Below are 17,097 nucleotides of genomic sequence, written 5' to 3'. Positions count from 1 at the left end.
AGTACCATCTATATAATGCATAGATTCGTATGACATGGCTGTAAGACATTGGGTATAATTATTGTATATATAAAGGTGTAGTTATTCTTTATTGTCAATCTATCTTCATGTCAATGGTGTCATTTGAAATTCTTAAATTATATTTCATTCCTTCCTTTTGTAATAAGATATGGCATCTGGCCATATAATATAGCGAAATTGGAAAAAATATCCTACGGTTATGGTAAAATAATTTTCCACATTAGCATTCCATTGTTTATTACTTGACGTATTTTCAATCCCTGTATTTTTAACATTCGTAGGACGCGGTAACAACAGAAAGATCATTACATAATCACAATTAGAGTCCATAAAAATGTATGGTTCCAAGCAAATTTAACAAAAATCTTTATTTAACCCTGGAAATCCAGACATATTTTTATACCTTTGTGTACCAGTCGGGTCCAATGGACCCACAGTAATATATTTAGACCCTCTAGCCATATAATTATTTTTTGGGAGAAAATGAACAATGAAATATTAAACAATGTCATTTTTGCAATGTATTTTTGAACAAAAAATAAAATACACTTCGTAGTTATAGTAGTTATACCGTACAGTAGAAATATGGTAACTTAGCAGTATTACTATTTCTTTATATGAGCTCAAATAGAAATTCTATTTTGTAGGCATAATGAAATAGTCAACCTTTTACATACAGGTAATAACAACATGAGATTACAAGCAGCAAAAATTTTCTCCGAAAAAAGTGAAACTTACGATCCCTTTGCCTTTTCTTTTGCATTTGTTAAGGTTAGTGTACGAAACATTTTTCACAAACGACTCTGATGTGCTTAGAACACACATTTGTCTTGCATTTGGTACAGAAGGTTCTTGCCTTGTGATCCCGCTTTGATGGGCAGATTCCGCATCGAGCTTTCCTTGTGATGACTCTTTTTCCGTGAGCTGATGAGTATCTGTCTGGCTTCTTTCCTGTGGAAAGTCTTCTCCAATATGGGCCATTTGTTTGTCGAGGGAAATTAGGAGGTTACGGCTTTTCAATCCCTGCCTCTTGTCTTTCTTCTGCAGTGACAAGAATATAATATAAGCGTTGAGTGCTTATGTTGAAGAATATTACCAGAGGCCATCTCCTTGTCATTCGCTTTGTGCTGTAACAGCGGGTCATATGGTCCATAGTGTCCACGCCAAACTTCGTTTTGTTATAGCAAAGGATTACTTCTGGCTTTTTCTCTGCTGTAGAAGTGTCAACTTCAAGCTGGTTATGCATTGTACTCAGAAGAGTAACAGTTTTGTACTTCTTTGGACAGTACGAAATTATCATGGCATCCTGTTGGAATCCAAACAAACTGCTTCCAACAGTCCTAATTTTATCCGCTTTGGTGAATGAAGTTGGGAGTTCTGGTTTACTCATCAGTATAGTTCCGACGTAGGTGAGTTATCCCCAATAATATTCCTACCACTTCCAGCAATTTCTTCTGTTAGTTGAAGAACGACTCTTTCTCCTTGATTGACTTCTCTTCCCTGTTCTGGACTTTTTCCGCTATATATTTGCATCTTCAACACATAGCTTGTGGTGCTGTCAAAAAATAACTTAGAACTTTATTCCATATTACCCGGTTTACCTGGTATGTATTGCCGAAAGGGACAACGTCCACGAAAAGCCACAAGCTGTTCGTCCACCGTCATGTTATCTCCGGGAATATAAGCGTCCTGTAGAGTTTAACCCAGTGTTCAAACACTGCACGAATTGTAGATAGTTTATCATCAGGTCTTCTCTGGCGCCTGAGCTCTGCATCATCAAAACGTAGAGCAAAATTAATTGGTTGAAAACGATTCCTGCTCATAATGGAATTGAAGATAGGTCGATCCTTTTCCTTACTCCAGAGCTGCCTAGATTCTTCATTCTTTGATTTGTATACCCCAATAAGTATTAGCACGCCGATATATTTCTGAAGTGCTTCAACACTAACAGGTTTCCACTCAGGAGGAAATTTCATCTTACCTTGTTAGTCCACTGGCAAATTGTTTCCAGAATGTTCCTACGAAAAAATAGACAAAAAGCAGATTTCTCATCATCAACTTCCCTGTTAGCATACCCTATAGAACAATGGTCCTTTCTAGTTGCATTTGCAGCACGAGCACGCTCTCGACTGGTAGTGAATGGTACTAAATTCCAATATTCTAAGCCACTTCTAGAGCGGAAAATTGCTTCATCTTGCACGTCGTTGTCACTAGTATCAGAAAAATAACTCTCACTTGCAGATAACTCTAATAATTCACAGTCCACTTCTCCATCATCTGTCAAATCACCAGAAAAATCCTCCTCTTCTGCCAACAGACATTGGCGTATATCGTTATCGGAAAGTCCGCCACGCGCCATTATCCATACACACTAAATTCAATGACTAAAGTGAAACGTGCACTGGCTAGTTTAGAATATATTATAGGTAGAAATTTATAATATGCCCCTGAGAAGTGGTGTCAGGGAGAAAACATCATAAACCAGTAGACATTACGTACAAAAGGAATAATTAGTTAGGAAACTTACTAAAACTGCATTAAACTCCTTTATAAGTAAAACATTTTTTAAACATAATACTGATAACAAAAATAAAGAACACGCTAACAATTCTGCTATGTATAATCCACAATGTAAATGAAAACCAAAGTTGAACCAGTATTCCTATTTAAAATACACAATGGATCCACTGGACCCACCTGGTACACAATGCTATAATTTTTATATATACCACCTGACTTAAAGCTACAAAGAATTTCTGCCATAACATGGGAGAGGAGCACCATAAAGAAAAAGTCACGGAATATTAGCGACCATTCACGAAAATTTACTCTGTGATTAATAAACGAAAAGTCATATGGGTCCAATGGACCCGTTTGGGACTCCCAAGGTTAAAAAATAAAATAAATTAAAATAAATAAAATTGGTTATCATACATTTAAAGTTACCAACAATAGTGCATCTGATTTTGTATCTGTAAGCTTGGAACGACCGGAAATCTGTAGTTTAGATATATCATTCTAAGTGGTTTATTTTAAAGCACGAAAAGCTACACTTCCTGTTACAAAAGGAAGACCGATTATTCCATCTGGAAACTAAACTTGTTTTTCCTTATATCCCTGTTTTTAATATTTTTTTAAAAAATAGATGTGAGTAAAACACAAAAAGAAAATGAAATGTTACCTTGTCAACGAAGTGATGTAATATGTAAAATAGGTGTGTCACTTTAAGAAATGTTAATCTGAATCTAGCTGAGAAAATAGAAACAGTGGCGTAATCCAATTCGAAGGCACGTATGGCATTTACCCTCTCATTTGGGTGATTTAAAAGTAGTAATAATAAGAGTAGTAATAAGAAAAGGACTAGTAATGATAATATATAATTGTAATAATAATAGTAATAAACAACACTTGGAATTGGTATCAAATAAATAAACACCTATGGTTATTCATTCCCTCTACCTTTATATATGTTTGAGGCTCTCAATCAATACGCAAGTATTGAAGGTGTACCCTTGTTACTCACTTTTGAACATTGATGTCGCGATCACTTCTGTTTCTGAATCTGCCCAACTTTTTCATTACCCACCCTAGATTATTTACTATGACCATATTACTCTTTATGTACACCTGTTATGAGAAACACCTGACACAATAATTATAAGTGCCAGCTTCAAGGGTACTAATTTATGATACCCTAGTAACTAGTGAAGTCATTCACAAATATTGCATACGCAATATGTTAACGAATAATTCATATAGAGATATGATGAAAAATTCATGCACGCTGTGACGTTGCATACCACACAGGATCAGAGAAACTAAGAGTCCGTTTTAATATTCTTAATATGAGTGAATCCTTGAGTAAAACCAGTCGTGTGGTTTACAGAAAGCCCCTTGTAATACATATGGTTTACAGACATGTATCGTAAACCATATACCACTATATGCCGGTGCAGTTGTAAACTTGTATGACTAAAGTGTAAAAATAATAATCTTCTGAGTAGCTTAATATAATAGCACTGAATCAATATACACTAAGCAATCTTATTATCAGTAAATATTTCATGTCTTAAATGACAAAGATTCCTTAATCACGTATACAAAATAATGAATAGTGTACTGGAATACCACAATATAAGTCATATCATTAAATGATGTAACTTCGTTATAATTATTCGCGATATAATATTGAGTATGATATTACATTGTGTGTAGTTAACATGGATGTTTTCCCACGAAGACGAGTAAGCACAAATAAGGTGTTTTATACAAACAGTTTTCCATTAGTCGCAAATTGCTCGTGGTATAAGATTTAACAGTCATGAAATAACAAAATCAAACGTGAAGTTACAGGCTGACTAGTCAAAACATCATTAGGTGAAAAGGTCTTAGTACGTAACAAATATAATGTTTTTGGTTTCGAATACCACCTTGTTTCAGGTGTTTTTGTTGGTTAATAAAGGGATTTCTATGTTTGATAATTGTAACATCACTCTTGTATTTCTCTTACATTTAAATCACAATACTACTATATGCTAAAAACTAAACTTATAACGCTCCAAGCATCCAGTACGTATTTTGAACTTGCTCACTCTTGTCATGCTTATGCTTCACCAAAGTAGTACCTTTTGTCTAGATAAACAAGAGTTATGTTAATTACTGATTCTAAATTTACGCTGTAAATAAACCAGAGAATATTGGTCTACGTGTACCGTAACTTCAACTCAGAGTTACTACTCCATTGACGTTGTTTCCAGCTCACGTATCTTTATATGAACACCTTTATTTTGTATTAAAGAGAAACATTGATTCAAGCCAATTTAAATTTATGAATTTTATGTTATTACTTTCTTCGCATTTAGTTTAAATATCAAAGCTCTTTCGACAAATTGTTAAAACCATCCGTACCATTTTCATGAACCAGTAACTAAGTGTAAATGCTTGATCATTGTAGTATTCTAATCAATCCAGCTAGAAAGATAAAATGATTCAAAGTTTCATCTTCGCATTACAAATAGTAAAAAAAACTTTCCACTAGTTATCACTGTAATATTCACTGAACATTTTACATGTAATTTGTTTACGTTACTCAACAAAGTTAGTTGGATATTCAAGGTACTTAAAGATATGAAATCTTACAATCCCGTTAAATAATTCTTTCCCTTTATAGATTCTAAACTGGACTTTAGTTTTTGTTCTTAGTAAGCTTTTCCGGTATTAGCCACTACACAACCAACGTTAACCTCAAGTTGGGAGAAAAACACACCTTTGCTCGAAAGACAACTCAAGACGTTTTGTGTTTTTAACGCGCTCGGCGGATAATCTGTTACACAGATTACATTGGCCATGTCCTAAGGTCTTACTCAAGATTTAGCTAGAGTCTCCTTACACCTTGTTGTGCATGTGAAAAAATGGAGAAGAGCAGGTGGGTCATGTGAAGTGCTACTTGCACCGATATTTAACCGCCTCCTTGCACGAGTCACGTGCACTTGTTATCGACTTGGCCCTCGCTTCTTGACTTCCTCAAATCTCAGAGCCGGTTTAATGCTATGTAATAACAAGCGTTACGTAAGTAATATGAGCTACTTATAAAAATAAATAAATAATTTATCAAAAATAGCATACAATAAAATAAAAAGAAACAAATAGCGTGTCGTGATTGAGTAAATGAACAGAAAGTTCGAATTCTGTCCTACCAAACAGCGCGTGAGCGTGGGTAATCTGTCAGCTTATTTTTGGTTAGGCTTGACATAAAAACTAAAGAAATACGTCAAAGTAGAAACACAAGTAGACAGAAGACGTAGGTGACACTGAATATTTAGACGATAGTGAATTGTTAGTTCTGTTGATTGTTAGTCGTAGGTGGTTGGTTGTCCGTCGATGAAGCTTCTGCTGTTTGATACGTCCCTTACTCTGCTCTTGTTAAAGTCTTAGGTCTGTGTTGTTAAGTTTTTAAACTTAGTTCGTGATACGTCGAACACGAAGGAGCTTGATCCGAGAGGAACCGCAAGTCTGCGAGAAAGAGGCTCCTCGGCTACAATCTCAGGTTTTCACTTTTTAATCTTACGGTTATATTTTTCCCAAAGTCGCTACAAGTACTTGCTAAAAGTAATTATTAAGCATTTTAAACATTTTTGTGACATGAATTGAAATTCGCATTCTGAATGCAAGAATCTGCACCACCAGTTGGCCTATATCCAGTGGCGGCGTAAGGGCGGGGCGAGAGGTGCCCTCGACCCAGCCCGCTTTCTGGGGGCCCCCGACGATAGGTAAAAAATAATTAATAAGGAACTTTGTTAGCATGAGCCGTACAAGGGTTGTCAAGGTTTATAATCTACATCTTCCCTAAAAGGAAACACAATTAATTGTCAATCAATATTACACCAAAGGACGGATGAAACAACAGAAATATATGTCTAATAAAGCTAATCAATGCCGGATTTCCGCATAAGCTATACAAATTATAAGTTTCGGGCCTCACTTTCTTGCAGACCCGAAAGAAATTTAATGAAAAAACTGAATGTTGATTAAAAATAAATAAAATAGAAATTTCAGTATCTTGGAGGCTCTCAAAGAAATTTAAACGAAAAAGCTCTGAATATTGGTGAATAATAAAGTAAACGTTTTACTTTCTTGGGACCCCAAGAAAATCAAAGAAAAAAGTGGTGAAAAATAAATGTAGGTGAAAATAAATAAAATAAAAGTTTTACTCTCTTGGGGCCCAAAATAAATTTAAAGGAAAAATATATGTAGATTAAAATATAAATAAAATAAAAGTTTCACTTTGTTCAATAACCTCAGAGAATTTTGAGGCAAAAATCTGTGTAGATTAAAATATAATAAAAGAAAGTCAAAGTATATTAGCTGGTTTCCCAATTTCTGCTCTTGTTTTTGCGTATGAATTTACATTTCAGCCCACATTTAGAATGAAGAAATTGTTCAATAAGGAAAAAAGTGTTCAAATATTCAAAATACTTCAACATTATATTTAATTCAACTCCTTATTGTTCTCATGTGGAACAGTTGTCACAGATCATTTGATTTGTTGACATACAACGTGAGTCTGTTCAAGTTCGGGAAGCATTTATTGATTTTTATCTGTCAAAGAAAAGACTGCTGAGAGTATTTCTGCTGAAATACTGAAGGAACTACAACGTGATAGGCTTGATATTAAGATTGCAAAGGCCAATATTGTGATAAAATCAACCTACAATGACCGGGCAATATTCTAGATTTCAAACTTTCATACGGAATATAAGTCTTTTGGCCATTTTCGTTCCTAGTAACAATAATTCATTGAGCCTTATGGCTTACATGCTGCAAGTTAACGTTCTGGCAAACACTTTGTTTGGAGCAATGGAACGTTGGTATTCTTCTTTAGAACGTTTTTGGTATTCTTCTACTCACCGATGGAATGTGCTGCAAAATCACGTAAAGATTGGTCTGAAACGTAAAATTGACAGTAGATGGAGTTCAAAAGCAGAAGCTTTGAAGGCAGTTTCTAGTCAATTGGATAAAGTAATTGATCTATTGGAAGATCTGCGTGACACTTCGACTGAAACACTTGATACAAGAGGAGATGCTGGTCTTCTTCTTGCAACCGTCCAGTCATTTAACTTCATTCATCGCTTTACTATATTTCTGGTCTACAGATCTCTTATATATTGATCGGATCCAAAAATCCCTTCAACCTCAGGATGTGAGTTTCAATCAAACTCTTATTCAGTTCAGAGCCTGGTTCACACCATTGACTTGAGCTGGGCATTGAAATTATATCTGTAGCTGAAGGAAGTTGAAGGGCATGGAACATAACTGTGGATACACACAGGAGAACGAGATGCATGCCTGGAGAAGCAAAAAATGAACCCCTGACTGCACAGGCCAAAGTGAACCGCTCTATCAATGAAATTCTAGATGAAATGAAACAAATGTATGATCATTTTACTCAGATGCATGACCTGAACAACAGATTTGAATTCTTGTGTTTTATGGCCAACTTTGTGCAGCAACTAGATGATGAGAGCGAGGACAAGCTAAAAGCATGTTCCTCTAATTTGGCTTTGTTCTACCCGAATTACCTGGATGGCTTAGAATTATTTCAGGATTGTAAGGATATAATCTGTTCACTAAGGTGTGCTCAGAAAGCTAAAGAACAGCTTGACTTTTCCCCACAAGGCATTCTGAAATATGTATCTTCAATGGAGCTTGAAATTTACTAAAGTTTGCCAACCGCTCTTCAGATTTTGATAACACTGCACGTATTTGTTGCATCGTGTGAAAGGTCTTTCAGCAAAATGAAATTGATAAAATCATACTTGCGTTCCAGAATGAGTCGAGCAAGATTCACGAATCTGGACATTCTTTCTGTCGAAAATGAACTACCATCCACTTTGGATTTTGATAATATTGTTGAGACTTTCGCTGCTACTAAAGCAAGGAAGGTATCATTCTGAATGTTGGTGGAATACAGGGTAATATGGTAGTAGAAATACTGTTGAAGGTAGTTTCATGTTTCAAGTAAACGCAACAAAAATACAAAAGTAGCAAAACAGTAATAAAAAGCCGTTAAGATCTGTCAATTAACTGGTGAAAGCTGGAAATGAAATGTAGGATGGTATAACCGCTAGTAGAATTCTGTGCTTACATACTTAATCTTTAATATCCCCAATTATTCAATACATTCAGGATTTTTTGTTATAATATATTCTAATAATATGTTAGTAAGAGGTAATGGAAATAGTTATAAATGATATAATATAAACATGACTGAATTATTAAATACAGAGTAATATAATCATAAACAAGTGTAAATTCTGTAAACAATAGTAAAATAGACACGCAGGAGAGAAATATTCTAGTGCTTAACTATTCATTGATACCTCGGCAAAAGTAGTGGGACTAAACAGATCGTACATTATCACTGGAGAGAAACCTAGTGAAAGATAAATGAAGAAAACATGCAGGAGAGAAACTATTCTAGCCATTATTTACTGATAGTTCGGTTAAAAAAAAGTGCTTAAGTATTGTACGTGATCACTGGAGAGGAACCTAATGTTAAAGTGAATGGGGCTAATTGAAGAAAAATCTAATCAAATTTTTCACATGCATCTAGCATAAATTCAGACAGAAAGGAAGTATCAATAAACTTACTCCTGTGATAAATTTCACAGGAGAAACACGAAAGGCGAGAACTGAACAAAGAATTCTAGAAAACATACTGTAGTATAGGTGTAGGATAAATTCTGGATTCTTGGTTGTTAAGTTTTGTTTGTTCTTAAGATTATGTTATATCTTTCGGGGGTTGTAGTTCCGTTACACTTGTATGCCTTATCCTTTTTCTATCTTGTCCTTTGTTTAAATGAATAAAAAAGAAAACAATATGCAATGATAGTCCTAGTCCAGTTTTATTTTTAGTTACCAGCCTGAAGGCGGTTCTAAGTACAGTAAAAGCTCTTTATTCGCGAGGTAAATATTCCATAATTATGCCGCGAAAACAGAAACCGTGAATACGGAATGGTAATTTATATGGGATTATAGAGAAAAAATACATATATTAAAAATCAATTTACTGTAATTGAAGTTTTTTACCATATTGCTTAATTATTATGTTCAGGCTTAGGCAATGGATTGAAGAATTTTGTAACTTTTTCTTGCTTGGCAGTTTTTAAAAGCTCCTTCAATTCAGACTGGTAATCGGCAGTGGAATTAGCCTTTGGCCTCTTAAAAATAAGGCTTCGTTCCATAGACGGATCAATTTTCATAAAGAAATGACAAAGATCATTTGCCATTCTTAAACCTTCACTAAGATTTCTCAAATTAAATATCACGTTTCCAGTACTTGTTGAAGCCTCTTCTTAAATGGGTTGTGAATTTAACCTCTCCTCCAAGTCGGTTTCAGTCAAATTTTCATCTTGCGATTCAAGCAATTCCTGAATGTCACTTGATTGTATCTGTTCGAACCAATCTCGTCCTATTCCATTCGCAATTTCGGCTATGTTTGCAGTCAAAGTTTGAATTTGCACACATTCTTCGTCATTTTCCCCAGTCAGAGCAGGTCACGGCTTTTCCAGTATGACTTATTCCTTGGTCCACAGGTTGAAGCAAAGCCGTCCTGCTGGGAGGTAAAAATGTCACTTTTATATTTGGATGCATAGTTTCAAATTCGCGAGGATGACCTGGTGCATTATCCAAAACTAGAACTGCTTTAAAGTCTAAATTCTGGTTTTTAAAATAAATTTCAACTACAGAAACAAAACAATTCCGGAACCAGTCACAAAAAACAGTGCTTGTAACCCACGCTTTCTTATTAGCAGGCCAAAACACTGGCAGGTCGTCCTTGTTTTGATTTTCTAAAACTTAACGATTTAACGATCTGTAAAGCATCAGTGGTTTAATAACACAATCTCCAGATGCATGGCAGCAGTGTAACTCTATCCTTTGCTGCCTTAAATCCAGGAGCAGACTTTTCGCTTTTAGAAATGAATGTTTTGTTTGACATTCTCTTCCAAAACAGTGCAGTTTTTTCTGCATTAAATACTTGCTCAGGTTTGTATCCTCCATCAGCTACTAAATTTGCAAATTCTTCTGGATATCGTTCTGCTGCAGCAGTGTCTGCAGATGGAGCTTCTCCAACGATTTTAATGTTATGCAATAAATGTCTCAACTTAAATTTATTGTACCAACCTTCCGAGGCTTGAAATCCTCCATCTGTACATTCACCACTACAACTACCATCAGGTTCTTTCAAATGAGCGTAAAGACGCTTTTCCTTCTCCCGGATCATTGAACCACTCAGGGGCACCGTTTTTTGTTTTTGGTCTTCGATCCATAATGACAACGCCACTTCCATTTTTTCTATTGCTGGATCACGAACAATTTTCGCTGACAGTGAAGTTGAAGCTAGAAACGAGCTTATTTTATCTTCGGATTTTTTTATCAATCGTACAGTTGATTCGTTGACATTGAATGAGTGTGATGTGGATGCAAACGACTCTCCAAGGCGTAAACGATCAAGCATTTCTCTTTTCACTTTAAGTGGTAACATAGATTTTTTTCGTGTCGAAACTCGCTTCTCATTTTTTCTAGTTGACATTACGTACTGTATAAATTAGGAAGACAGCTGTAGAGACGTGTTACTGGATCACAATTTTTGTAACGAATGGAAAGACGAAACAATAAAACACGCAAAGCGGCTCTTACCAAAGAACAGAACGTCTAATAATGTGGCGGCATTTAAAAATATACTTTATTCATTGAGTAATAAGGTTGCTTTCATTCTGTTTGTTTATATTCTCAAAAACACCGACTGCGGCGAAGGCGGCCTATGTCAAAGTCTGAACCAATACAGCGGCGATATAATTTAACAACATACTTTAGGCAAAATTGTAATAAGGTATATTTTACATTTTATTAGTCCATTTGACGGCGTTTACAAAGGATATTGGGTTGATACCTATTGGAATCCTTTTTATTATTATGTATCTACGTACTGATTAGATCAGCGAATAAAGAAATCTTTAGCCGCGAATATAGGAATTGGGTCGCATTTTTTTAATCCGCGAATAGTGAAAACGCGAATGAAGGAAGCGCAAATAAGGAGCTTTTACTGTATTTAAAAAATAGACAGGGATTCTGAATATCACCCCATTTGTTTTATATATATCTCAGATAAAATGATCTAAACACACACACCAACGGGAAAGAAAGGAGTAAACAGAAAAAAATGATTATGTAAATGAATGTCAGAAATACAAGTATATAAATCACGATTGTTCGAAAAGGGGCCACGGTCTACTTCACTCGCTCCTGGCCCCAGTTTGCTATACGCCGCCACTGCCTATATCTGAATGAATTTAAGTTTTAGAATTATAACTCGTGTTATGCTAGGCTTTGTAACTCATAATTTACATTTACATTTGTTTTATGCTTTCTCTTAAATTGTAATGAATCTAAGCAATATAACTCGCCTCATTGTTTTAACAATGTATTGCCCTCTATTCTAAGTAGGGTCGTAGAAAAATTCAAGATCCTTTGTTCAAATATTTACCTTTGTATTATTCTTGGTGGATGTTCTCATCTGAAATTCACCGTCACTAATGAGACTATTTGGATCTAGGACAAAGCCCCCGCAACGAATACTCCCACACTCAAGAAATGTCAAAACGCCCACACAATCGGTCATAACTCAACACAAACGGTCAAATCTAACAAATGCACGAACGGTCAAAGCTCCCACAGCCAAAACTCAACACTCAGGAAGTGTCAAAACGCCCACAGAATCGGTCATGACTCCCACACAAATAGCAAAACTCCCACACATAAATACGGTCACAATCCTAACATAGATGGACAAAACTCCCACACAAATGGACAAAACTCCCACCCGCACAAATTGTCACAACCGCCACACAAATGGACAAAACTCCCACACAATCGGACAAATCTCCCAAACATTGAAATCATCCTGGTTGCACGTCTTGTAAGTTTCACACGCTAAAAATAACAAAAAGAAATCCAAAATACGCTTATGATCCAAAGTGAACAAGGTAATAGATGGACAAATCCCCCACACTTAAACGATGATAACTCGCATGCAAATGGACAAAAAACCCACACGCCAAAACGGCCACAACTCCCACACAAATGAACAAATCTCCCACACATCAAAACGTCCATAACTCCCACACAAGTGGACAAAACCCCCACACGTCGAAACGTCCATAACTCCCGCACAAACGGACAAATCCCCCACACGTCGAAACGATCATAATTCCCACACAAATGGACAAAAAACCGACACGTCAAACTTGTCATAACTCCTACTCAATTAGAGTAATTCAGATGTAGATAACATTCATTATAATTTCTGCAAATAATTTTCATCTTCTGTCATGAGGGGAAGTACGCTGCAATTTGTGTAAACGGCATTCCTTTCTCCATTGTATACTCAGGCAGCACATCCTCAGAATATAGATGTAAACAGCCTTTCTATTTAAGGTTATTTTAGTTTGGAGGAAAACAGAGGACAGAGTGACTGATTATGTCCATCTGTATTTCGATGCACAATATGCTGAAATTATTTCCCACAACTTGCACACAATTCTCGAGTCCTAGCCGAGTGAAGTGGGATTGTCTTAACCCTTATCCGGGCAAGATATTTTTGTAACGTAAACGGGCAACCGGGGCCTGTCAGAACTCTCAAAATTCAATGTCTGTTGCCACATACTGTTCCGACTAAAGGTTACAATAGTCACGTGTTCAATACATAATTATGTGACAATTTGATCTAATATTTGACAGGAATTTCCCTAAAGTTTTACGGGGCCTCCTAGGCCCGGTTGCCCGGTTACTTCAGGAAAAGATGTTCAAATTAAAGAAAAAAAACTTTACCAACTCGATATATTCATGATTTTAACTTCGACGAAAGATAGAAGAATTCAGTATTTTATGTCTTTGAAATATGTATGTTTATTGAGAAATTTTAGAAAAATGAAGCTACTGGGCCTGGAAGGCCCCGGTTGCCCGGATAAGGCTTAAAACTGCCAACCTGGAAATTCAAAATATTCGAAGGACTGACTTTTCTGTGGTTTGAAAGAAAATGAAGTTACTTAACATTCCTTTCTATCCAATCTGAACTTAACTAAAAAAATCAAGTTAATTGAAGATTATATTAAAGTAAAAGCTGGTACGAAACTTGAAAAGAAATATTTAGTCCTCGTTCACGCTGAAATAATTGTTGGAAGAAACGAAATACAAAATATATATACGAGGACCATCCGGAAAGTGGTACCCATTTGTGCAATAAAGACACAATAGTACATATTAACAAATATACACATTTGTATTGGAAAGAGAATACTTTACACTACTTCTCCACATAATCACCAAGCAAATTGAGGCATTTGTCATACAGTGTGACGAGGTTTTGTATTCCTGCATCATAGTCCTCAGCCGCCAGCGTATTGATATACGTAGTCACGCCTCCTTTAATTTCTTCATCGCTGTCAAATATTTATCCCGCCAGAAAGTCTTTAAGCTTCGTAAAGAGATGAAAATGCGAAGAGGACAAGTTCGGGCTATACGGTGGATAGTAGAAGGTTTCTCACTTGAATTGCTGCAGAACTTGTAGTTTTCGCAGCCCCATGGGGTCTGGCATTGTCATGAAGGAGAATGACGCCTGTAGACAACAGACCTCGCCGTCGGTTTTGTATTGACCGCCGTAATTTCTTTAATGTTTCACAATACGCATTAGCATTAATTGTGTCTCCACGGGCCATAAAATCAATGAGCAGTACACCTCGTCGATCCCAGAATATGATTATTCAGGTAAACGGAAGTGTCTTGAGTTTTTTTTTTTTTTTTTTTGGTTGGTGAATCAGCGTGATGCCACTCCATGGACTGTCCTTTACTCTCAGGTGAGGCATAACAAATCCATGTTTCGTCCCCTGTAATGATGCGATTCAGGAAAGAGTCTCCTTCATCGGATAAACGTCCCAAAAGCGTCAGTGCTGCAGGCATACGCTTGGTTTTCTGCTCATCTGTGAGCATGCAAGAGACTCACCTTGCACAGATTTTTGAATAATGCTGATGGTGTTTGACAATTTCATGCACAATTGTTCGAGGCACATTAGGAAAATGTTCACAGAGTTCATCAATTGTGACACGCCTATCGTTCCTCACGCATTCGTCTACTGACCTCAGCAGGTCGTCTGTAATGACAGATGGTCTCCCTGAACGCTCCTCGTCGTGTGTACTCCCCCTCCCCAGGTTGAAGTTGCGAAACCAGCGCCGAACGGACGACTCATCCATCACATTGTCCCCATACACCTCCTTTAATTGGCGATGAATTTCACAAGGTCGAACGTTTCGTACATTAAGAAATTTAATCACGGCCCTCACTTCACAACTGGCGGGGTTCTCAATTCGTTTAATCATTATAAACGAGCACAGACACAACACAGGCACTGCTAGCGTCACGCAACCTCGCACAGAGCAGGCAGACAAGCTACTGACGCGGTCTGATCATGCCCAGCGACTCCCTGAGTCGTCAGCGCTTCATGCGGCGCAAACGGGTACCACACTATCACTTTCTGGATGGCCCTCGACCGATGTTGATCAAATTTTCAACATAGATGAGGTTCGGGCATGGAATGGCTTTAATCATTTCCCTCTGATGATGCAATTTAGGAGAGGGAAATATATATATAAATGATTGGAAATGACCGATATTAGTGTTGAATCCATAGTTTTCGAAGTCGCTCAGACAAACAGTGACAATTCGGATGCCTTTTAGACCCAATTTCAGTCTTCGGCAGACTCGTAGAAAGGTGATGGCGACATGTAAAAATAATTGAAAATGACCTATATTAGTGTTGAATTCATACTTTCTTGGTTCCCAGTTCTGGCGCCCCTCATCTCCAAAATGAAACGTATTCTCCTCGCGTGAAAATCGAGCATTCTGCTAGTGCAATGCATTTGCGGGAGCAGAAAACAACAAAGATGTCCAAATACTGTATTATGGAGTGTTTGCTTTAAATTCCATTGTCTATGTTCGGCGCAACATCTGCGAGTAAGCACTTCCAGTTTTGAAATATTTGAAGAACAAAGTACAATCACGATTAACTAATCCATTTCAATAATTCAGTAAGGGCTGTTTGAACCTAGGCACAAGCGGCTTCAGTTAGGGCTTTTTGAATCTAGGTACAAGCAGTTATTCTCAAGCCCGTATTTAGATAAGTGCTATTCTGTGCTCGAGCACAGGACGGCAGAATTTAGGGGGCGGCCAAATTTTGGATTTTTTTAAAATGCACAATAAAGTAATATTTAAAACTAGAACCCACAGAGTTTCGCGCAAGCGCGAGAAAATATGGCCACGTGTTTCATTCGCTCAAATTGTAGTAGTTACTAATTATCTAGCTTATGAAATTATTGTTAAAGAATATCCTTTACCATCCCCACTCTGAGAGTGAGGATGAACTTGAACATCATGAAAACTGATACCATTAAACTCAGCAATCTCGAAAACTATGAATTCAACACTAATATCTGTCGTTTTCAATTACTTTTAAAATCTCGCCTCCTCCCTGAGGTGTGGAGTATGACCTTGAAATCGAATTGTTTTAAAACTGTCACTATTCTTCTCGGCGACTCCAAAACTGTAAATTCAAATCTAATATATGTCGTTTTTGCGGAAAGGGAGCGGCAAATTTTGTGCGAGTGGCATCAAATTATTTAGAGTACAGGGGCGCAGAATATATAAATACGAGCCTGGATATACTAATCAACATTGAAGCTCAAAAATCTGATTAATGTTATAGGTATTTTGAACGTATATGTCTATTAATAAATGTGCTTAATTTCATTGTGCTAGCGTATTTGATATTACCTGTGGGTGGTATTCCAAATCTTGAAAGGATTGATAATAGCAGTTTTAAACTATTATGTTTAAGAAGCAGGCTCTATTGGGACCTGGTTGAGCTCAGTCTTACCTAAGACTGCAAGCAACCTGCCTGCTACTTTGAATTTTTAGAATTTCTCATTCTACAGTTAAATACAATGAAGAAACGTATTAGGGTACATAGGTCTTGTTTTAATTGAATGAACCACACAAACGTCCCATGGAAGATGGGACAATAATATGGAAGAGAGCAGTATTGAAAATTTTGTCGGTAATCTGAGAATGCGTTACTTTTTTCTTTTTCTTTTTCTTTTTCTTTTTTCTTTTTATATTTCTTTCTTTTTCTTTTTTTGTTCTATTTTAGACCTCTAGCTGTCGAGATAGTGCATGTGGTAGCCAGGACCTAGATATTAATGATATTCTTCAACTCCCTTGTTAGAATATTTGGTCGCATTTATCGATCTCAGGACCTCCTGAATATCAACCAATTGACTATCTATTTAAGTTTTACAGAGGTTGTTCAGTCTACGTTTGGCCAATTTCGACTTAACTAAAATGTAGAAGAATCCATGGCACCAGGTGCGTAAGTGCTCGATGCGTTTCCCTTGGTTCCTAACAATATCCCGACAGCGTAATTTCCACTGTAATGGGCTTCTCTGAAGAACTGGGAGGGGAATCTT

The 17,097-nt window shown here is 36.6% G+C and overlaps 1 protein-coding gene across 1 annotated transcript; it reads right to left on the bottom strand.

The window, feature by feature from the left end:
- Window positions 1–1,027: 1,027 nt before the first annotated feature.
- On the bottom strand, window positions 1,028–1,411 carry LOC145682867 (uncharacterized). The gene has a single exon (XM_081754233.1). The coding sequence runs from the start codon at window positions 1,409–1,411 to the stop codon at window positions 1,028–1,030; it is 384 nt and encodes a 127-aa protein (XP_081610359.1).
- Between the last annotated feature and the right edge of the window lie 15,686 nt (window positions 1,412–17,097).

Source organism: Thermobia domestica, chromosome 4 (assembly GCF_964235325.1).
Source record: "Thermobia domestica chromosome 4, izTheDome1.hap1.1, whole genome shotgun sequence".
NCBI lineage: Eukaryota > Metazoa > Arthropoda > Insecta > Zygentoma > Lepismatidae > Thermobia > Thermobia domestica.
Note: the sequence above shows the minus strand (reverse complement) of the source record. Positions and strands in the feature narration are given on the sequence as shown.

Coding starts and splice junctions, on each gene's coding strand:
- LOC145682867 (XM_081754233.1), bottom strand. CDS start 1,411: ATGAGTAAACCAGAACTCCCAACTTCATTCACCAAAGCGGATAAAATT.